Source organism: Acipenser ruthenus, chromosome 23 (genome assembly GCF_902713425.1).
Source record: "Acipenser ruthenus chromosome 23, fAciRut3.2 maternal haplotype, whole genome shotgun sequence".
NCBI classification, from domain to species: Eukaryota; Metazoa; Chordata; class Actinopteri; order Acipenseriformes; family Acipenseridae; genus Acipenser; species Acipenser ruthenus.
This window is the reverse complement of record NC_081211.1, coordinates 22,457,794-22,482,260: the sequence shown is the minus strand read 5'-3', so window position 1 is coordinate 22,482,260 and position 24,467 is coordinate 22,457,794. Positions and strand designations below refer to the sequence as shown.

Below are 24,467 nucleotides of genomic sequence, written 5' to 3'. Positions count from 1 at the left end.
GAGCCTGTTATTTCTTAAAGCAGCTTGAACCCTTTTATTTGGAAGACAGTCCCTCTAATGTCATGCTTTTAAAAGGGTGTTCAACAAAACTTGGCCCATAAGTGAAGGCATATAGTAAGCCTGAGCTTGTGATGGGTCCATTTCAAAGCAGTCACTGAGCTTTTTTATTAAGGATAAAAGTGATGTAATCACAAATGTGAATAAGAACAGTCAAGCAAGAGAGATGGATATATTACCATTCGAGTGAAAAACTATGTTAGTAAGCTTGAATAGACTCTTGTTGGCAAAGGGTGTTCTAGTATTATTAGAGTTAGCCACTCACTCCCATTGCTCTCTCCTGCTGAAGACAGTCGACAGGCACTGTCTTACAAGCCCCTGAAACTCAGAGGGATAAAGAATATGGCAGAGGCTTTTGGAAAGGATTCTGCTTGCACAGATTACAGCTTCCCTTTAGAAGCATGTTGGAGTAATAATTATAATCTTAAGAACCGCAATAAGAAAAACAATAATGATGATAAGAATGATGCCAGCGATACTGCTTTTATTGGCTTGTTATGGGTTGAATAATGAATCTGTGAAATGGCTTGGTGACATTTAATAATGAAATTGTGTCATAGCACAGATTAGGTGTGTTTTTCTCCTAGGAGTGCAGAGTGAGGTGATTTACATAATGTTCAGTATTTTTAGCAGTAGGAGTATTCTGTGATTATCATGGTTACTAGTGATGGCAATTGGTCCTAAAGAGATAATTCTTCCCAAAATACAGATCTGCCCCACCTCCTTAACACAGGCATTTTCACCTGTAGCCAAGCCTTCCCAGTCCTCAGCTCAGCTCCAACTACTACACCTGATCTCCTGGCTCCCTGTCCTCACCTCTAACCACTAGGCTTGATCTCATGGAACCTAGTCCTTAACTCTAACCACAAGACATTTTCTCCTTGCTCCAAGTCCTCAGCCTCAACCGCTAAGTCTTAATCTCTAGGATCCAAGCCCTCTTTTTCCATATTTGTTTTTACATTTGAGAATAATGTGGATATTGTTATCAGTTTGTGAAAGCCAGTCCAATTCAGCTGGTCTCTTGGGGCTTCCGGGGCTTGGCTTTAGTCCTCACTTGTTGGCAGCACTGTCATATTGGACTTCACAAGGTGAGTCAAGGAGAGGATCTGGGCTGACTGAAATATGGGGCTGCTATTTTTATACCCGGTTTTAAAAAAATGTCAACATGAACAACAATAGCGATGAAGGTAACTTGGCATTATATGCAGTGTTAGTGTTAACAAATAGCATACTGTTATAATATACTGGCGATACTGTGGCCAAGTGTTTATAGCTGTGCATGTATTTAATACTGTACTCCCCTCTTTGAAAGATACACAAAAGAAAGCTAATTTGAATAATCAGTCTTTCCATTATTTTCCTTCATTGCAGGCATCCGATAGCACTTTTGAGACCTTCCCTGGCTGAGACCTCTCTGTCTCTCTCTCTCTCTGTCTCTCTCTCTCTCTCTCTCTCTCTCTCTCTCTCTCTCTCTCTCTCTAGCTGACTCCAGGAATGCTCCACTCCTTTACCTCCACAGAAGCAGTTGGCAGAGAAGCCTGTGAGTTGAGGTCTGTTTGTGGGAAGCTGAGTGAGTGCTGAGGAGGGACAGGGAGAGGGCAGATCCACACAGCGGATTTTAAAAGGGATTTTTTTTTCTCAGATCACCAGTCATCTGATGAAAGGACCTATGTGGTCTGGAAAGTTTGTGGGTTAAACTCACATATTGTACCAAAACCCCTTTTTTAAAAGGATATGAATCAAGGTCAGTGTTTTTGAGACCCGGATCAAATTTGGAGTCAAAGGAGAGAGTTGGGGACGCACACCTGCTGTGGAGAGATAGGAACGGAGGCAGTCTGTCCATCAGCACTTTGACTGTCTTGAGCATAGCACAACGCAACACAGCCGGTAAGTCAAGGAATTGATTTATTCATTCATTCACCTAATTAAATTGAAGTAAATACTTAATTAAAAAAATACACTGAGACTGACTTTTTTTTCTTCACAGCACGCATCACCCTGTAATCGATTTCTTTGCTGTATTGCTGGTCTAGATAGCAACTTGTCATAACATGCTTTTGAGAAGCCATGAATTTAATTGCAATAACTGTACTTTCTATAAAAGCTCCTCCAGAGAAGCAGTCATGGGTAAACAGATATGATCAAATTGAAAGCAGCTGACCCAAAACACTAGTCTGATATGAATAGAAATAAATGTGCACAAGAAAGAAAGAAACACAGAATACACTCGGAATGATCCAAATAATTTTGGTGGTTTCAGCTTAATTCTTAGTATACTGCAGATAGTTCACACCAAAAATCTACCATGCAATTCAGCACTGTAGATGCACCCTGGAGTGAATGGCACAGAGGGCAAGGTCAGGACAGGAGGTGCAGTGTCCGAATTTTGGGGAAGACAACACTGCAACACCGTGCTTAACTGTAGCCATTGTCATTGCTCTTCATGAACATGAACAAGAAAGAAAATGTAGCACAATCCTGCTGTCCCTTGATTTCATTCAGTAAAAGATTATGCAGTATCAACCTTACAGTCCAAGCCCTAAGGGATGCTGACAGTGCCATAAATAAAAGTCACTTGGAATACAGTTCTGGGAACTAATGACTTGTAGATTTGCCCTATAGTGTACGGGGAGCTCACAGACAAATATTCCATTAGGACCAGTCATTGAAAAACAAAGGTCTCTCCTGGGGGGTTAAGGTGAAATCATTCATTGTGCCTTGATTATTGGTGAAACACCATTACACCCACATATTGTGAGACGGAACCAAAAACACTGCACTACTGTCGGTATTAATACATGTTCCACCATATCTCATTACAGTTAAATGATATACAACAAAGTCCATCACTTTCTATTTCAAACCATTGTCATGTACAGTAAAGCCAGCCTCCCTTAGATCATCTCCCATGCAAAAAAGCACACATCAACCTTGACCTACACCACCCCATTTAGTCATGAGCCTTTCTGAAGCGAGTCAGACAAATGTGGAGGTTTTGTGAAGTGGGGGGTAGGGTGAGCCCAGAAACTTAGATCACTTGTGACCTCAGTCAGATTGAAACCCACATCACCAGAGTTAAAAAGCATGAAAGGCTTGTGAATGAACCCCCAAGCCCCTAGCCATTGTTTATCATTAATGACATGTATATTGTCATATTAATCATAGCTTTATTTAGCAAAGTCTACTAAAAATTTCTAAATCCCTTCCACTAAAGTAAGGACCCCTCTTCAGAGACAGAGATGCTTAGTTTGGTGATTCTAATCTTACAGTAACACCACCACTGAAATGGACGCATACCAAACAGAAACAGCTCTACATCAAAGAATGATGATTGCAAACTGGTCAATCTCATTCCAAACAAAGACAAAAGGGGCCCCTTGCAAAAAGCACAGAGGATAAACTTCCAATGAACCCTTATAAGCATAAAACTAAGAGAACAAAAAACAACAAAAATAGCAATATTCTCATTTCATCTTGATTTAAAATCACAACGGCCATGAAATCTAAGAATTTCACACTCATATGCCCAACAAACACATTAATAATACTGCAGTCTCCAAATCCCTAGACAAGACAGAACCTATTTAAAACCTTAATCAGGGATGCATTCTGACGTATCTAAGAAAAATGAATTTATTCAGGGGAGTGTAACAGAGATTCAGAATAAAAGATAACACAAAGGAAATATATACTTTTAAAAGTTTTCCTTCACTATTATAATCACCTTGCATTCTGGGTTAATGCACACACTCTTAGGACACATCCCAAACACAGTCTAAACAATAAGAATGCACCACGGGAAACCTTGACATTTTTTGCTGCTCTACTCATCCAGACTCCCTACCATCTCATTAGAATTTAACAAAGTATAACTCTTCAGTTCTATCTCCATTCAGGCGTAGCTAAGTTATCGTGGATTTGGTGTGATTTGTGCATGCTTTTTTAATCGTCAGTATATACTAAGGCTAATTTAACTAACATTTCATTAATAAATTGTTTCCTAATGCTTTGTTTTTATTTTAATGTTGTGTTAGTGTAATATTGACTGTGTCATTGTTTTGTTTGATTTTCTGAACATATTGTGTTATTGCATCTTTAATTAATTCTCTGAATGTATCATGTGATTGCATGCTTAATAAATTCCATTGATTTGAAGAAATTCCTGGTAAGTATTTACTCCTGTAAAAAACACAATTCATGAACTTTATTTTAGATGGAGTAGTTATGAGTCTATTATAATGTGTAATATAATAAACTGGTGTCATTTCCAGAGAGCGATACCTAGAAAAGGTTTATAGTAGTGGTCAGGGCTCTGGACTCTTGACCGGAGGGTCGTGGGTTCAATCCCAGGTGGGGACACTGCTGCTGTACCCTTGAGCAAGGTACTTTACCTAGATTGCTCCAGTAAAAGCCCAACTGTATAAATGGGTAATTGTATGTAAAAATAATGTGATATCTTGTAACAATTGTAAGTCACTCTGGATAAGGGCATCTGCTAAGAAATAAATAAATAAATAATAATAATAATAATAATAATAATAATAATAATAATAATAATAATAATAATAATAATAAATACGATTATTATTCAAATAATAGCTGGAACCCTGAAATACCACAGATATTATCTTAGGAATAATAATGTCAAACGATATGGCTCACACGTATACTTACACATCTAAAAGAGAACTGTCAGCGGTGCATTCGGGCACTTTGAAATCCTCGATTTGACAGACAGAGAGGGCGTGGCTTTGTTAAACCAGCTACTCCACACAGCTTTGATTGCCAGTGAGTCAGACTGTGATCAGAGCTCAGCCCTGCATCAGATGGGGAACACTTCCAAACCCTGTCTGTAAATCATCGCTGCTGGTTTTCATGGCTTCTTTCATGTGTGTGTCTGTTTGTGTGAGTCCATTTTATTTCAGTCTGTTTATGTGTTAGTGCTTGTGGTGGCTTGTGGCACCTAATATCACATCTGATACGGTTATACACTTGAGTTGAGAAGAATACATATCTACTGCCCAGGTTTAGATTTTATCATTCACAATATCAATGAGAAACTGATACATTAATGGTGCAGACAAACCAATCATACTGAGGCATTGAACGATTGATAGTGGCAGACTCTAACTTTGTATTGAGGCATAAATAAATGCGTGTGTGTGTGCGTGCGTGTGTGTGTGTGTGTGTGTGTGTGACAGTAGTGGACAAGGCTGTAAAAAACATGACTTCAAATAGCTGGTTATTAAAAATTGAACATGCGTCTCATTGAGAAAATACATTTTACAGCTTCAGTATCTTAGTGCTGCTTGAAACCAACTGCAGTTTAACTGCTTTGAATGCAGATGATTACACTGGGATAGACGACCGCAGAACTGAGGTAGACTGCAATTGAACTGCTTTCTACTTATGAGTCCTGCTGTGTGCAGACTCTCATTCACTTTACAAGACTACATGAATCATAGGAGAGAGACGGAACAGACTCATGAGAATTGGTGAAATATTGATGGTGTGAAGAGGCTGTTCTGCCCATCAAGGCTCTCCCCCTGCTAGCACCCCATTAGCCCCACGACAGTATTGAAATAAGGGGTCAGCTACAAAATCAATTTGTATTGGGATGTTATGAGATTTGCAGAAAATGTAGGGTGCCTCCATACACTGTAATTTATAAAATAACCCAAAGTAGAAGATGCGTATCTCCAGGGCAACAACTGAAATTTGTGATAGGTGAGGTTTTCAAACCAAAAAGCCAGGTACGGTATGTGAACAACAAGATCCAGAATGGTCTATGGGAATGTGGCAAGGCTGAGGCCCTCATTGAGAAATAGCAATGTTTATGTTTTTTGATTACTTGTGCAGGGACAAACCTCCTTAACTGAGTCAAATACCTTTCCATAACCACTGTGTGTAACTAGGATTGTGTCTTCACCTTGAGAATAAAGATTAGTTAGAGGATTCAGCAATCCCAACTAGTATAGTATAGGTTCCTGAAGCGGCACCTCTCTGATAGCGTGAGCAGAGCTTACCCGGTGTAGGGCCAGAAAGTGCTACATCTTCAGAATGTGGTACGCACATCAAAACTGGACCCGTGTAATGTCACAAAATGGTACGCTGTCAATGCTGTCAATTTTAGATAACCCAATTTGTTGCTCATCGGTAACATACATTTGCTGAAATTTAAAAAAAAAATTATAATAAAAAGAACTTTAAGGGCCAAGCTCAGTACATCGTACCCACTTCAGATGGGTGTTTCCTTATTTTCTGAGTTAAAATCATTTGTGCAAGTCCGGGCAAGCGCAGTACATGGTGTACCACTTTTTAACCCGAACCACAAAATAACACTACACCGGTATTGGCAAACCTTAATTTCTTAGTTTTGTTTTCCCAGTGTTTTCTTTTGCAGTTTTGTATTTTCTCTTCTCGAACATTGTACTGTTGTGCGTTCCCTGTGTGCTGCCATTGCTGGTAGAGTAACATGGTTTTCTTTTGTTATTGTAAATAAATCCTGTGTGCCTGAGTGGCGTTTTCAATTGCAACTTCCATGTCTCTCCACCCCTTATCACAGGGCATTAAATATATAGGGTGAGACATTCACACAAAAACTTAGCCGATTACATATTGTCTATTTCCTAGACAGAGCGCAGCAATACAGTAGATTCAGGGATGACTGTTTTTTTGTGTAAATACAGTAAATTCATAACTACAGAATTTCTTTCAATTTCAGCTCTGAGCCACTCATACCAGTGAAACAGAGATAGTTAATTGTTTCATAGTCAATGTGACACAACAAGGTCCTTGCTCTAATAAGAACTAGATATTACTACAGTGACAAGCATATGTTTCATACTGAAATTACTGTAGTATGGACTGGAAATGTCCTTTCATTCTTTCGAATATATTTTTGTGCTGTAATTCCAAAAGCCTGCAAAAACAATTGTGATCAGACAAAATACACTGGGCCCTATTTTCCACTATGCTGCACTGATAAGGCAAAAACAATACTACTACTACTACTAATAATAATGATTATGCGCTTTAATCACACTTTACACCTATTTCGTAGTTTGAACGCCACTAAAAGACAGAGAGCTTTTGAAGAGCCTTTCAGGTGGATAAACCCCGACAAATACCTCTAAATATTCAATCTGAGGAAAACGTAAAGATCTCCCAGCCCTCCTGAGCCTGTGCCTGTATATCTGGTGCCTGGATGAGACTGCTGGGAAGCTCATTTCATTTTCAATAGAGATCAGCGGGTGGAGACCTGCACACAGTCTGCCTGTGCCAATAGCGAATAAATTAACAAGTGCTTTCTGATCATCTCTAATACTCATTCACATTCACAAAAGAATACCACAGTGCCACTTCATATACACATCTCCATATGGAATGAAAAGTGTTATTCATTGGGTTTTAATTAACCACTACAGGTTCTTTGTATTGATCGGATCCCCAAACCTGATTCCTCTGTACTGTATTGAATTTGCTGACTCTCATATCCCCAGAGTCCTCTTTATTATATTGCTTTTGCTGACTCTCAGATCTCCAGTGCCGAGCTCTCAGTGGTGTAATAAATGTGCTTGCTGTCAGATCCCCAGTACTGAGTTCTCAATACTGTAATAAATGTGCTTGCTCTCAGATCCACTGTACTGAGTTCTCAATACTGTAATAAAAGTGCTTGCTGTCAGATCATCTGTACTAGGTTCTCAATACCGGTACTGTAATAAATGTGCTTGCTGTCATATTCACTGTACTGAGTTCTCAATACTGTAATAAATGTGCTTGCTGTCAGATCCACTGTACTGAGTTCTCAGTACTGTAATAAATGTGCTTGCTCTCAGATCTCAGTTATTGTCTTGTCAGGTGCTCGTGTTTACACTGTTATGAATCTCTTGATACAGACACATTGTTATTTTCTGAGGCTTATTGTTGACCAGAAAAACAAAAAAGTTTCTTATGTTGAGGTGGATAGGTATAGCATTGACAAAATAAATTACTGAGGCGCACATAGTCTGTACTACTTAGTCAGTCAATGATAGCAAGGAAGTATCTTAAAGAGCAACTTGACGTGGGTGTGAAATAGAGCACACCTAAGGTCTTCATAGAGCTCCCAAAAATCATGTCTAATAACTGGTACAGGAGTGTAAACTTCCTGCAGCACTCTGCCCCTGGTGGATACGGTAGGATATCTTACTGATGTATTTTTTAACACCCTCAAGTGTTATTGGTGTTATTAAAAATGTACAGACTGGGGGCTCCCGAGTGGCACATCCAGTAAAAGCACTCGCTAGAGTGCAGGATGCCCTCTATAGCCTGGACGTCGCGAGTTCGAGTCCAGGCTATTCCACAGCCGACCGTGGACGGGAGCTTCCAGGGGGCGGTGCTCAATTGGCCGAGCGTCGCCCGGGGGGAGGGAGGGTTAGGTCGGCCAGGGTGTCCTCGGCTCACCGCGCACCAGCGACCCCTGTAGTCTGGCCGGACGCCTGCGGGCTTGCCTGTAAGCTGCCCAGAGCTGCGTTGTCCTCCGACGCTGTAGCTCTGAGGCGGCTGCACGGTGAGTTCGCAGTGTGTAAAGAAGCGGGCGGCTGACGGCACATGCTTCAGAGGACAGCGTGTGTTCATCTTCACCCCTCCCGAGTCAGCGCAGGGGTGGTAGTGGTGAGCTGAGCCTAAAAAATAATTGGGCATTTCAAATTGGGGAGAAAATAATAAAAAACGAATTGGCAATGACTAAATTAAAAAAAAGAAAAATTCTTGGTTTTCAATTGTTCGATGCTGAGTTATCCCTCGCAGCAGTCCATTGATGAAATGCACTTCAGGGCTGATTTGAGAAAGAGAGGCCTGTACTTTCAAACGCTGCCTTTCCCTGGTGCCAGAACAATATCAAGAAATTAAAGACGTAGCGCTGCGTCTTCTCTTTCATTCTTCAAATGCCATTATGTGCTTGAAGTTCTTACTAAAATCCAGGCTTGGGGTGTTTTAGTACTCATCAAGGTGCGAGACTGAAAAGCTGGGAAGCTGACAAAGAAGTGTTTTAGTGCTGATTTTTATGTGGAGGGTGACAGTGCTGGACAACAGAGAATGGAGTGCTTTAGTGCTCATAATTAAGGGGCAAGGAGAGAGAATAAATTAATAAATAGGAACAATGAGTTACACATTGGATAGGCGGATCTGGTCATACAAGCTGGAAATGCCTGATGCTTTCTAATCTTCTTCCACTTGTGTCAGCTGTGCTAAACAGGCCCTGCTGGTACTGCTAAGAGACAGAAATCTTCCTTTGTGACATTTCCAGAACAATCATATCTGTACTGCCAGGAAATCACAGGTGCATTTAAAAGAAGGCAGTTGGGCCTCATTAGTCTGTAACAAACAGCACAGCACTAATTAATTTCTCTATGTCAAGAACAAATTAAGTCATTAAGAACCTGCAGACATTATACTCAGGCACAAAATACTTGTCGATACTCACACTATACAAATTAGTTTCAAAACAACTTTACATCAGTAGGGCTGTGATGTTTGATCTAGATACTGAGGAAGATGAATGTTGTGTCTTATTTATTATGGTTTTTGGTGGCACCTAACAATCCCACTTTGTTTGTTTCTGTTTTTCCTCTTTAGGTTTGGCTGTACTGGACTGAACCTTCATTCCTCAGGTGGTACATTTCTGTAGCATGTGACTGGCTGCCATCATCAGTTTCACACCACCCAACTCAAGAACTGTTCACACTGTTAATTAAAATATCTTAATATTTACATCTGCTAAGACAGGAGTCAACACATAGCTGCAAAGTAGACCCCACCCAGCAAGGAATGAGTTCACTCACCTCATCGGAGCAGCTCTGGATATGAAAACTCAGGCAAAACAAAGATGGTTCAGAGAACTCTGGGATATACAATTATCAAATACAAACAATTCAAATAACCACAAAATAATCCTCTTGCTATGTTCTGGTGGATTATCATCTGTTAAGGAAGGATGTCGCCACAGAATCTGATAGATAAGGATATCAAGTCCAATATCAGTGCTCAATGTGTGCTGCAAAAGACTCACCAAACTTTTTAACAGTTAGCTTCCTACACTCATTAGAAACAAGCATTGGGTGAATAACTCCATTTTGATTTCCCAGCTATCAGGAACTGCCTGGACAGCTGGTACTTATTTATTTTGTTTGTTTGATTTATTTCAAAAACAGTTTAAACAAGACCATTTAAAACAACTCCACTGTTTTTGATGCATTTACAAAGTACTGGTTGTACTTGGTTATGCATCATTTAATATCAGATCTATTTGGGATTAATCTAAGATTATTACCGGTGACAAAGCAACCAAGAATCATTACTTGTATCATTACAAGTGATTAAAACAACTATTAAAAAAAAAAAAAAACTAGCAACAAGACTTACAGATTCAGACTGTTATTTCACTGTGTATGTTGCTAAATCTTTGTGTCTGCCTGTTTCTGAAGAAATATTTCAGAAACAAACTGTTTAGCGTTTTACAGACCTACCCATTTGGATACTGAGAACAGAACACTGTCCCCAGTACAGCTACTTGTAAATATCCAGTGACAGCCTTGCTGAGAGGGGATACAGTTATCAAAAAGCTGTTCACAGAGACATGCCAATTTAACATTTAACTGTCTTAATTGGACTGCCTCACTTTTTTCAGTGTTTTTTGCACTGATCTCCTTACTTCTCTGCATCCCTACTGTGCTGGCAATGTGTGTGTCCCTGCCTGTCTTGTTGGTACAGTTTTGGGGCACCCTCTCCTGCCTCAGAGACTCCTTTAGTAACAGCGCCCCCTGTGGAACAAGGACTGACCTGCGGGGGTAGGAGCAAGGAGGAGGCGGAGGAGGGGGGTGGAGACTGCTTTCCAGATTCGTGTCCCTGATTGGGTCAGGAATGGGGAGGAAGGAGACCAATCCAGTACCAGAGCTAGGCTGCCCATCTGCAGCTGGTCGGGGTTGGAAAGGAGGAGGTTTTGAGGAAATGAAGGAGGGCAAGTCTCATTCTGGACAAGTGCGATTCCAGGAGGCGAGTAGGGAAGGAGGGGAAACATCTCTGGGGTTGTCACCACAGCGATGGGGCTCCCTAACCTTTCCCCTGGCACCCGGCCTGCGGAATGTAGCAATCCAGACCTCACCCAGCCTAAACGCGCAGTACCCTTCCTTTAGAAGGAGGAGACGAGCTGAGTTACCCCCTCCCACACAGGCAAGCCAATCAGGGCAGTTTGCAGGAGTAGGGCCAGTCAGCAGGAGGAGCAGCATCCGGACATTGTGTAATAGAGGGTCTGTGGACCCCAAGAACAAAGTGCAAGGGATTTCGAGTGATTTCCAAGGAATTGCTGGCAACCAAGATGGACTAAGAGGTGTTTCTAGTCATGCTAAAGAGTGTGTGGCCTCTCAGGTCAGAATGGGGGTGGTTATTCAAAGAGAAAGGTTTAAAGCAGTCACCAAAAAGACAGCAACAGCACCCCCTACAAACAGTTCACAACTGTGCCAGCCCAAATTGGCAGAGCCTCTGCAGAAAGTTAACAGTGCCCATAGGATCTGCCTTGAACCTGTTGTCATACACACTACAGCCAGCCAGTCAGGTCAGAGTCAGAGAGGACTTTCTTTTAAACACATCCAGACTCAGAACTGCAACACTGATGAACACAGAGCCGCCTCCCACAGGTGTGAGGAGTGTACTGGGGATCCAAGCTCAACACAGCAGCAGAAGCCTTCAATGGTCATTTCCTCCCTGCTCCAGCATGGCAAATGCCAAGGTTCTGGTCTTCCAGGTTGGAAGGGCACCTGTCCCAGGAGAAGGGAGGGCACTTTGGGCCATGGCCAGGACCAAGACTCCTCTGCTCCACACTGCCACGTAGAGGTCCCGCAGCATGGGCCTGGAACTGCGGCCCTGAACACTCCCCCTTCTCCCTTGGCTAACGGGGGTCCTGCAGCGTTGGAGGGCAGGCTGCACACCGTGGAGGAGTGCCTCCACTCCAACCAGGAGAAGATCAAAGTGCTCCTCAATGTCATCCAGGACTTGGAGAGGAGCAAGGCACTCAGCGAGGGGTCAGGGATGGTCTTTAATATGCATACTCATATTCATGCAATCAGACTGTAATTTTTGTTGATGCATTTAACATTACAATATTGATGTAATCTATAATCAAAATCAAAAGGGGGCCCCAATATGACCAGAAAAGACAAGCACAAAGCACAAAGTGTTACAAATCTTGGGCCTCTACTACTTTAAAACTACTTTAAAAACAAAATTGGCTTGCCAGGGTCATTGGGAAAGGCTAATAAAAGATGCAGTCTGAACTATCATACATACCCTTGATACAAAACTTACTGCAACCACAGGGACAAAAAAGGTTAACATAGTAATCCTTCCAATCACAGAATGTATTGCTAAGTGCATGTAATACATAATATTATTATTTGTTTATTTAGCAGATGCCTTTATCCAAGGCGACTTACAGAGACTAAGGTGTGTGAACTATGCATCAGCTGCAGAGTCACTTACAACTACATCTCACCCGAAAGATGGAGCACAAGGAGGTTAAGTGACTTGGTCAGGGTCACACAAGTCAGTAGCTGAGGTGGGAATTGAACCGATGACCTCCTGGTTACAAGCCCTTTTCCTTAACCACTGGACCACATAGCCTCCTAATATAACTGCAGTGAAGCTACTAGTGTCTAATATACCTGTATTTGTAACTGTATCTGGAATCTCACACTGCCCCGTTCTTATAATATGTATTGATCCTGTCTTCAAGTCTGCAGCTATCTTCGTGTTCCCACTAGAAGGAGCCGTGCCAGAAACTGTGAATCAAGTTGACAATGGTGCAGTTTGAAGCGAGAAGTGACATTGGTTCTCATTGGTTTATTGCTGGTCCCCTCTCTCGTGTGTACTTTGTGTAATGTACTGTACCTGCGCCTCTCGCTGTCCTTGATAACTGCCAATGAAGGGTACTCTATTCTAGGCAGACACTACAGTTTCTGCCAACGGCTGATTTTGAGAATTGTTCAGTCACTGCGCTCAAACTTCCGCTTCATTAACTTACTTTGTGCAGGGATCGATAGCACTACAGAAAACTATCCTTCATAGTTACCCTCAAACATGCGACTGTATCCTGACCTTCAGCTCAAATGACTATACATAGCCTCCCAATCCCTTGGCTCTAACCACTGACCTACCCTGCTTCTCAGTCCTACAGCTATTACCTCGTCATACCGCCTCTCATCCCCTCATCTTTAACCACCAGTCCAGATAACAGATTAAAATATCCAATATTTCATTACTGTTCTCTTTTAATTCAACTTGATCCCTAGGTTGCAGCATCTGCTCCATCTGTCTCTACCAATTAGGGGAAATGTTTCTGCTTTTGTATTTCAGACGGTGTTCCTACCGAACAGGCCAGGACCTCAATAACTGTACCACCTGTCAGAAAACAGCCTGCATCGTTTACAGGTAACTTAGACATCCTCTTTTTCAAGAGTAGAAAAACATTGTCATGGAAAATCAATTGCCTCCCTCTCCCTTAAATCTGTTGCAGTACTGTCCTGTTGCGTTGTTGCTAGAATAATCTGTTATTAACAAATATTTATTTAGGTTGGTTCCTGGAATGCAGACACCTGTTTTAAAACAAGAGCATCTCATCTTCAAAAGCATGTTACAGCTGAAGGACAAACTGAATAACATAATTATATGAATTGACACTGTTAATCTTGAAACAAACTCACTTTAAATCTAGCAGTACAGCCTTAAATAGCATTAGTAATTAGTGTAAGGCTCAATTGTAAGTTTCACATTACTTTAGTGATAACCTGGACCAGCTGTGTATCTACCTGTGCTGTGATGTTTGAAGTGCTACACTTACATTTAAAGAAGTCACAAAATGCAGTCTTGCTCTAGTTTATGAACTTTACATTTCCCCTAAGACAAAAAATAGGGTTGTAATAATAATAATTTGTATTTTTAATATAGCACATTTTACAATAAAAATTTACGCAAAGCGCTTTGCATGAATACAAACTTTGACAAATATTAATAAAAGAATGCAAGAAAAGCAATAAAATCAAATCAAAAGTGTGTTTTTAATCTCGTTTTAAAAGCAGTGACACTTGGTGCTTCCCTTACAGAGCTAGGCAGATCATTCCTGAGTTGTGGGGCCCTATAGCTGAATGCTCTACTACCTGTGTGTTTTTTTTTTGTTTTTTTTTAATTTGTGGGACAATAAGCAACCTGGCATTCTGTGATCTGAGTGGGTGTCTAGGAATATATGGTATTAAAAGATCATTTAAATATGCTGTGTTCTGGGACCGGACTGGCTTAATCTAACGTCATAGGGATCCAGACTTTTTTTTGCAAACTGAAAACAAGCCTGCGAAAGTTGCCACACAAATTCAACCCAAAGCTGCCGTTTCTATCCCCAAGACAAGGCGAACTGAATATATATAAGGAGGCAGTTTTTACTTCTAACAGTCTTGTTATTTAATGATGCGAGTGTATAAATGCAAGACAAACCCGCAAAAACAGTTAAATATCAAAATGAGTTTGAATTAAAATTTGCTTATGTTTATGCAGACGGAGTGTAATAAAAAAAAAAAAAAAGATAACGAGCAACAGTTACGGAACTTGACTATTTCAACGAGGGAATCAGAAGTGCAGTTGACTGATCTGCATTCCCTTGTTTGTTTATTTCTCTTTCCTATGCACTGTGATTCAGAGAGCTGAATACAGAGTGTGTAAGAGTTCTTATTAACCCATTGTCAGCAGCAAAGGGTGCAAATACACCTCTGTGTGTTTAAAATGAACTGAACTCTCATAGCTCTTTCATGATACCGGGATATCCATATATGTGATAAAACATTAATTGACTACCTTTATTTTGATATATACGACTCGGGAAAGGGGAGAATTCCTTCTTCAAGGTACATTCCTGGGGTGTTTTTGCACCCCTTTCTGCCTCCAGAGGGTTGCAAAACATTTTTCACAAACAACAATCACAGCTCCTGCTTTCTGGAAGAATAGATTGTTGAGAGTTGCTGGACAGCTGGGGGAGATGTAGAAATGGCGCATCGCTTAGAAAATGATTGATTTTGCCCTACAGCTTGATTTTAAGCCCTATGTTGTCAATTTCCAATCTTAGAATGCGTGTCGATGTATGTATAAAACATCAGCTTTCTGCCTATTTTTGTAATGTATGTACGTTCTCTTTGTGGACATCATTTCATTTGGGAGCACAAGTAGGTGCTGACAAACTGTTTGTTGGTTTTTTAAGTACAATATCATATTTATTGTTATAGTTATTTTGTGTTTGTGGCATTTCAAAGGCATTTACTGTTGATAGTACTGCTTGGCACTTGAACATGAATTCAATTAAACATGGTTTAAATAATAATATAAACCAGTTTTGTGGGGTTTTTTTTGGTTTGAAATTATAACTTGACCACGTTTATGTACGTGGGGTGCATCTGCACCCCTTTCCACCTTCTGTGAGAACCTTATTATTGACAAAGGGTTAAGATGCAGGGTGACAGTGCTGGACAGATGAGAATGTAGTGAATTAATACAGTGCTGAAGCACTGCAGAGGTGGAAATGGATTCCCCCTTCATAATAAACCTGTCAATCCTTATTTCTTTGTAGTTTGATACAGCAGGGCAAGCAGTTTTTTTTCTAGTCTGTACAATAAAAGCTGGAACCTCATTCAATGTATGACTGCTGTGGAGTGCCAGACCAAATATTTTGATCCCAGTGCAGCCGTAAAGAGGCCACCTGATCTGATCAGCTATTGAACTGGAGACTGGTGGCATCTGCACGCTGAGCCTGGATATAATGAGATAAGGGTAGGGATTAGGACCTGCTGTCACTCTGTCGAGCTAGGCTGCGTTCTGCACTGGGAAGCCACTGATTGATGTCAGGGCGAAACTCTCAGTTTGGATTTTTGCTAAAAATGCAAAACAGATGTGTGTTGAATTGATCACCTTAGTTGCACACAGAGCGAGATAACTGGCAGCCACTCCACTGTGGTTTTGAAGCATCTCTCAGGTTCCCTTCACTGTAATAACAGGGCTACTTGTACTGAGCAACGAGTGCTTATACAGCTATACTGAGCAACAAGTTCTTATACAATACAAATACAGTGAAATAAAATGTCAGTGCTAAAGTATTAAAGGCTAGCAACTGTTAAGATCATTAAAATATACCCTAGTAAATTCATTATTGACAAAATGGCTTTTTCAATGTCTATGATGCTGCTATGTCAATTCCATGTTGGCTCACACCGTCTGAGCACATTCAAAAAGATGTTTTGTTGAAACGTTTGTTTGCCTGTTTATTTTAGTATTGCTGAAGATTCAGTGTGTTTAAAGAAGACTTTGGCTGACTTTCAAACTGGATCATGTTGATTATCTCGGTTTGAATAAGTTAAAAAATGTTAAAGCTAATTAAGTAAATTATAATTTGAGAGAAGGAGAGTAAAAACGCAAAACTTAAAAATGCCTAGTTGACCTACAAATATTTAGGTAAATTTACACAAAACACTAAATTGACTATTACTTTGAAAAAATATTCATTCAGCCATATAGCCATCTATTTGTCTTTGGTGAATCAAACACTCAAGCTCCTATCGATTTAAGCCAGTGAACTACCAATAACCATTAAACATCTTGCTTTCAAAAGCAGCAGCTGCAGTGGAATTAAAAGTATTGTTTGTCTAGGTATCTACTAGTGCTGCCATGAACTGTTCTGTATGAGCTGTGCTTCAATTTCAGTCAGTTTACAAACTTGTAATGTAGTTGAAATGATGTCATTCATGCATTGTCATTTTGCTGCAACACCTTTGTGTATTATCTCCAGTGTGGAGCATGACTTCAGGCAACAAGAGTGTGGATTTCAGGGGGTCATGCAATCAGTGGAAAAGTCACTGGAAAAGGAGGCAGAGAGTCCCCCAAAACCACCACCCCTAAAAACAGAGCCAGCCACACCACCGCAGCCCACTGTGGGGCACCGAGCCAAGAGCAAGTCTAAAAAACTGCGGAAGAAATGCTTCTGGTGGCTGTAGACGCTCTGCCTCTGCTTCGGAGGCACCCCATCACAGAGCAATCATCTTCCAACAATACATTCATTCTTCTTCTTTTAACTGTATCAGTCAAGGAAGGCAACTTTGGTCCTTCCAGTCCACGTTCTTTGTTCCAACAATGTCTTTAATTATGAAACTGAAACCAATTAAACTTCTAGCTAAGTTTCAGTTCACCGCACCCATAAGAGCAAGATGAGATATGTCACTGGTGGAAAGCCAACACTATTGACTTCTGCTTTATAGAGTCATTCATAGTCAAACAAACAAATGCAGTTTTTGTTCTCTTTACAAGCTAATACAGATTTTAATTTATTTGTTTTAAATGTTTAATCCCCCCCCCCCCCCAGTATATTATAGAGCAATGCATTTAATGTTTTTAATTCCAATTTGTTATAAAGCAAAGCACAAGGCTTTATACATGTTCAAGCTAATTGTATTGTGGCTCCTCCCTTGCTATTCATGTCATCCAATCCTGTTCCTTAAACTGTCAAAGAGGGGGGTGGCTTCCACCAGAGCAGTCTGCATTATTCATGAGTGAGTTGAATGTCCTGCAGCACCCTGCAGTGATACGTTTATTACAAGTGGGGTGACATATAAATTGTAACTACATTGTAATTGTAATTACATTGTAATTCGTGCCACTTATTTTTTATATGTCTACAAACAAAACAAAACGGTTGAATATTTTTCTAGGTGATTTAGTGATAAGATTTTCACTGTAATTCTTAACTTTTTTGGAACTGTTTGTTATTAAAAGAAAAAATATAATAAAAGTGTATTTAAAAAAAAATGATGCCTCTGTCACTGCTGTACGAGTATGCCTTTCTAATATACATATATATTGAAAAAGCAAAAGAAAGAGAGAGGATTTGGGGAGATTCGACAGCAATCCTTCTTCCGATAGATCCCACAGGTTTTATATCACTCACATGGCATACAGAGGAAATGTGATGTGACTGTGTTGGAGTTAAGGCAGTGCATCACATAGAGGGCTTATCGGTTTTACATTGTTATTCTGTATTTATAAGGATGGCCTGCAATGATAAAACAATGTAACAGGGACACATACTAATTCAATGGATGGCCTGGGACCTGACTCCCAGTCCTCAGCTCTAACCACGTCTCTCTGTTGCATGTCATTTTGATTTCCAATAGGCCAGACAGCACATATGACTGACATTGAGAGAGGGCTCAGGTGTTCAGTTGGCAGCAAGATTGCACAAATTCCATGTTTCAAAAGGAACAGTCTAAAAATGGATTACATTGCCACAGAATTTAAACATCTTGCAGATTCTGTGTCCTCACCCAAAGAAACACTAGCTGCCCCACAAAGTCAATAGGACTGGATGGTGGTGAGCTGGCAGGAGAGGCTGGTGAACACTCAGAGAACAGGAAAACAACAGCGATGTGTGCCTCTGTTCTTCCTTCTGGAGAGAGTGTTGCTTACAACTGCCCCACGTAATGACAAAAACAAACTGCTCTCAGAAAGCATATACAAATACAAAACTAAAAATAGAAATTATGTTCATGTTCACCCTCAGTTATTTATCTGCAGAAATGGCAAAAGTTTGTAGCCGACAATAGCCGACAATACCCAGAGGACGTTATTAGCGATCATAAATGGGTATTATAAGTTGTAATGTTGTCTCTATGGAAAACGAACCAAATGGAAAACTAATTCAACTGCTTCAAATGCCCTCAAATGATCTTTTATAGGAAGTAAGTAGCTTAAATGATAGGTATATAGATTAGCATTTATATTTCAAACCATTTGGAGCAGAATGGTCCCTGGTCAGAGGAAGAACCTCAAACACTTTTTTTTTCTTTGTTTCTGAGAAGTGTGTATTATCAAGCCCATGCTGTGATGGTTTCAGTTGATATCATCTTTTATACAAGTTCTTTATACTGATTTACTGCACATACATTGCAGTTCAGATGCACATTTGAGTTCTAGTGCAATAAAGTGTAGTTACAGGTTAGTCACACTATAGTGTGAGGAAATTCTCTTATTTACTGCTCTGTCGCTTCATGAGAACAACACAAACGGTGCATCTCACAGATAATCCCCTCCCCAGAACACATTGACCTCACACAGCAACCTTTCAACAACAGCAAGCAAGTACTTGATAAGAAACTGATAAAACATTACCTGGCATAATGAATTTTGAGCTGCTCTACAAAATGTCCATCCTCAGTCACCTCTCAGAGGCAGATCATTTATTTTCAGAAAGTCACAAATCCAATGTCATTTATAAGTTAATAAAAGTCCATGGTTTGCCTGCTTGATTCCAAGCAATAATCCTGTAGCCCCTCAAAGCCCCTTCTCCTGAGAGTCTCTCACAATTGCATAATTTACAACTTAGCCTACTACAGAACAGACGCCCAGGCTGAGGTACAATGTCAACCATTTCAGAATTATTAGAACCTAGCTGAGACATGAGGAGAACTAATCAGAGCTGACTGTGACCATTGTGAGCCATAACAACAATAACACAATGAATGTGACTATGTCCTTGTGTGTAGTGAAGATGAGGGTCATTTCCCAACACTTTTGTACTGTTGTATTTACTATCCTATTGTTTTGTATTGACTATAGACGGAGGACCTAAAATCAGTTCACAGTTAATAGTCGATAATAACTCATTTTAAGAGTTGGGGAAAAGTTGAATTGTTGGAGAAAAGTTGAATTGAGATACAAATATATGGATTGTTCCTGCAGTATTGGTTGCTGGGTGTGATATGTGTATATGGAGAGGTGGTGTTAGTTTTCTTATTAAAAAGCTAAGAAACACAATGGGTGTTAGTGCATTAACTTGAAGACCAACCTGTGAACACATCTGATAATGAGCTTGTCACACCTTCATGATAATATAATCAGACATAAATTTAAATCTAAGTAAAAAGAACAGGGTGAACCAAAAAATATGGGTAAAACTTTAGTTTAGGAATCCATTATTAGTGGTTATATACAATCTTTACATGTGTTATTTGTTATAGTAATACAAATAACACAAGTATTACAAGCACTTATACCAAAACCCTAAACTAAAGTGTTACATATGTGGTTACATTGGTTCTCATATTTATAGAAGATTAACCCAATAGCTAATGCTAAAGACTCTTTATTAAAGCAAATTTGTCCAATACAATTAGTTTTTCAAAATATTACCAATCAGACATGCCCAGTAATGATTACAAATCTAATTAAAAACAACAACTGATGTCTAATTAACTGCAGTGAATTCAAATTAATTAAGCATTTGAACAGCACTGTAATATAGCCGTACTTTGAAATATCTAAATCTGTCACAACAACAAAACAATATTCTGCTTCAGCATTTATTCCCACAGTAAATGAATATGAGCCTGCCAATTAAAAATATGTCTGTGTCTGCTAATTAATAGGCATGCAATTACAGATGAGTCCCAGCACCCAGAAGCAGGTGCACCCCTGACAGAAACTGAACTGAGAAAAAATGATTTCTCCTGTAGGTTAAGGGGTATCCTTGGGGTGATAATATGGAGTTCATTCAGTAGGTAAGTGGCTTGGGCTAGATAGTCCCCATGAGAATAAATTTGAGGGTTGAGTACTGCAATTGTCTGCCAGCCTTCCAGGTGCCTCACATACAGCAGAAAAAAATGCTGCAGACAGACTGCCTATAGTACATCTCTCTAGCTATTAAAACAGAGAAGTATTGATTTGATTAAAACATTTTACTCCTCATTGACTGAGCTACTTTTATATATTGGCCTACACTCTAAACCCAAAACCTGATTAATAAGCTTAAATACTTGTAGGGCATTGAGCTCCTGATTTCCTCACTTCAAAATTCAATTCTAGGTTTTATTCATATAGTTTCATAAATCAAGACTTAAGAGGCTTCATCTTAATTGGAATGTGAAGCCTGTACTGAAAATAAGTGTCATTCAATTACAGTACAATTGGTACGATAAAAGGCTAGAATCTCATAGCATTTGAAAGAGAAAACAGCCACAAAATACACTACTCAGACATTTCATTTTGTTGTCTTTGTAATGCTTAAAGTAGCAATTGTTGTTTCCTTTCAGAATAAGATAAGAATTTCAAAGCACAATCTTGGAGAATTTTGCCCCAAGGTGTTTGAATAAAAAAAAATTCTTATCAGATGATACAAGCTGTACTGTGATGTTATCGTTGTCACCCGGGACTCTATTTAATCAGTTAATACAGTACACTCATATAGAGTATAGTAGAGGTAACAGGAGAAACATGATTTTTTTTTTTTATTTCCATGTGTTTCTCAAAAGTTGGGCAGGGAGTACTGCATTACTGAGTCACTCAATGCAAATACACAAATCCAAGAGAGCAAAGAAAAGCCCTGAGCACCAAAACAAGTACAACAACATCAATAGCAGCATGGTTTCCCTTGAAATACAGTACCGAGACTGTTAACAGTACAGAGGGTGAAGCATACTGAATATACTGAACTGTATGGGATTGCTTGAAAATCAGGACATTGAAAGGTTTGGAAAGACTCACAATAAGGTTGTGGTCTCTGCCCATAGTAATCACAGTCTTGTTCACTGTCCGCAGCAGCTGCACCACAATCTCCTGAATGTGGTGGTGCGTATGTCCCTGAAAAACAAAACCAGCATGAATGTACAGTGTGCGCATTTACGTGATCCACTAGACTTACTTTAATGTGTGAAAATTGTGAGCAGCTTTTCAGCAACAATCATAGGAAAGATGAAGGATTTCATTGACTTCCAAGGGGCATGATAGTGGGTGCTCACCTTACTGGCTTGCCCTTTAATGTGGCTGCACTGAACATGGCACCAATCCCTATCTGAAGCACAGCACAGAGAGCCGGACCAGAGGACACAATTGGGAATTGAGCACAGACAGACTTAAGATCAAGAGAGGTGAGTGAATGAATGGGTTACCAAGCCATTGCTGAGTCATTAGAATCCTTTAAGAGCTGACTAGACAAAGTTCTTGAATCAATCAGCTACTAGGTACTGGACGAGTGGTGATAGGCTGAATGGCACCCTTCTGTTTGCAACTTTTCTTTTGTTCTTCTGTTCTAAACAGCCTTCCGGGTTCATGATGGATTGAGCCTGCAGAGTGTGCAATATATTGTGATAAGAAAATGATCTGCTACAGTGGCCAACATAACAAAAGCCTTCTGCACTAGACAAGACACGCCTTGTACAATGCAGCAGGAGCTGTGAATTGAGGGTTTGGTAGCAGGTCACACCAATTGTTTGGTCAGTCAGTGTATGTCAGAAACCAGTACAGGTACCAGTACATTAAACTGTAGCAAGGTACTTTACCTAGATTGCTCCAGTTAAAAACCCAACTGTATAAATGGGTAATTGTATGTAAAAATAATGTGATATCTTGTAACAATTGTAAGTCGCCCTGGATAAGGGCGTCTGCTAAGAAATAAATATTATTATTATTATTACTAAACCAGGGAGATAACCCACTAGGACCATGCTAACGAAGCTGTTCTTTGAGCAGGTGTGTCCTGACTTCTTAGAGTATCCTGCGGGTTTTTTTGTTAACAAACTCAGGAACTCTCTGGTTTGTACCCTACTTTTCTGTACAAGGTTCAGGTTGCCAGAGAAAGCCTCCTTCTGTCTTGTCAAAATGTAACTCCATGGGGAAACTCAGTGAACAGATAAAAGGGGAGCCCCGAGCAGTAAAGTAAAAGTCCTACAGAATGTCATTGCAGATTTATGGGAGCAGCTCACTTCCATAGCAGTCCACGCATAGGATGGCTCTCACAAAGAGAAATAGAAGAGGGGTACCACTGTTCCAGTTTATTCTCTGGACTAGGAATGGAGGTCTGGAGAGGTGAGATACACACCTGGGTGTGCTGAAAAGCTGGCACTGCCATAAGCTCTTTGTGGTAACCCCTGTGAATTAATCACCTCAACAGAATTCAACAGAAATATTTTCTATTGAAAGTTAAACTGAGCCACTGATTTTCCACAACCATTCATGAAAAACTACAATAAGACCAGCTACTCCAATGTCATTTCGTAAGGATAAAGCAGTATTTTAAGTATTTTTACTATGCAAATCTAATTTCCAAATTGGGCTTTAAACTACAGTAGCTGAAACCTAAAACTAAAAAGATCGGTGTCTCCAGCCGTGTTTAGATTACAAAGTTAATTTTGAAAAAGCACACAGCATGGTTATTGTTTAAGGTCTGCATAGTTTTTTTTTTTCATGGACAGATTGCAGTGCTCCTGAGTGTTTTCTTCATGAATACACTGTTTTAAACAGTGTTTTTTGTTGCTTTCAGATCTGCCCCAGGGGTCTGTCGTTGCATTAGTACTGCCATCACTAAGATGTACTCATGCTGGTCAGAGCTGGCACACATTCAACAACTTAAAAACACACACAGTTTCAATAATCCTCTTAAAGGTGTAGTGACTAATAAAGTATTAATTTTATTTAAGATGGTTGTTGTTATAAGCCAATATGAGCGCTGAGTCTGATTGCAGTAAATGGTATTTGTTTTACTCGGTACGACAACAGAACTTGCAGTAGCTATTTGTCATGTATAGCTTCCTATATTTCTGCTACAAGTAGTAGTAGCTCCCACAGTAACCCACTTTCGTTTTGCACGGTATTTTTTGCAGTTTGCCATGCTTTTTCCATGGTTATTCTATTCATTGACCATAATTTGCTCTGGTTTGCCATGTTTATCAATATGCTTTACCATACCTTTCTATTTTATTTACAATGTTTACCTGTGCTTTACCATGCATTCACTAGGCTTTATTACACTATGCTATGCTTTTACTATGGGAAACTTGACTAATACTGTAGAAACTTGATGAAAATATTGTGTTGTCAAAGTTAAAACTACCTTTGGGGAATGAAAACAAAATTGTCAACAAGGCATGAAAAATCTGATATGATTCCTGGACGCTGCTACCAGCTGCACAGGGAAATCACTACTGTACAATGTGTTTTTTGTTTTTACTTAAAAGTTTGTTCTAACATAAATACGATCTAGTGAGTAAAAGTTGCCCCCCCCAAAACATTAATTTAGTTCCACAGCTGCTATCCTACTCTAGTCTCTGTATCTTCACAAATATGTTGTGTTTCATTAAAATCTCTCAGTTGAACAGCAGGATTTTCTCTCACTGCACAGATGCTCAAGTAATCAGGGCTGCCTGTTTCCGAATAATAAAGAAAAAAAAAATAAGAATTGAATGAACATTTGCATGCTGTTTAGCAAGAAACCTACGGACTGTACTGAATTATTGAATTATTGAAAGTATTGAATGTTATGTTAGCTTCTCAGATACCCATGCTGTATTGCATTTTATGCA

At 39.8% G+C, this 24,467-nt stretch overlaps 2 protein-coding genes across 3 annotated transcripts in view; one reads left to right on the top strand and one right to left on the bottom strand.

Annotated features, from left to right (window-relative positions):
• Positions 1-24,467, bottom strand: part of LOC117413226 (dedicator of cytokinesis protein 2-like) — an 83,814-nt gene that overhangs the window by 26,722 nt on the left and 32,625 nt on the right. For both annotated transcript variants that reach the window (XM_058996831.1, XM_058996832.1), the window contains exon 26: positions 21,655-21,750. In XM_058996831.1, the coding sequence (XP_058852814.1) occupies positions 21,655-21,750 (96 nt within the window). The remainder of the gene's footprint in view (positions 1-21,654; positions 21,751-24,467) is intronic.
• Positions 1,545-17,914, top strand: LOC131699639 (protein INSYN2B-like). Its single transcript, XM_058996833.1, has 4 exons — positions 1,545-1,944; positions 9,676-12,116; positions 13,447-13,521; positions 16,913-17,914. The coding sequence occupies exons 2-4, from the start codon at positions 10,960-10,962 to the stop codon at positions 17,115-17,117; spliced, it is 1,437 nt and encodes a 478-aa protein (XP_058852816.1). The 5' UTR covers positions 1,545-1,944; positions 9,676-10,959; the 3' UTR covers positions 17,118-17,914.

Coding starts and splice junctions, on each gene's coding strand:
- LOC131699639 (XM_058996833.1), top strand. CDS start 10,960: ATGGGGAGGAAGGAGACCAATCCAGTACCAGAGCTAGGCTGCCCATCT. Junction 12,117..13,446: donor AGCAAGGCACTCAGCGAGGG/GTCAGGGATGGT, acceptor TTTGTATTTCAG/ACGGTGTTCCTACCGAACAG. Junction 13,522..16,912: donor ACAGCCTGCATCGTTTACAG/GTAACTTAGACA, acceptor TATTATCTCCAG/TGTGGAGCATGACTTCAGGC.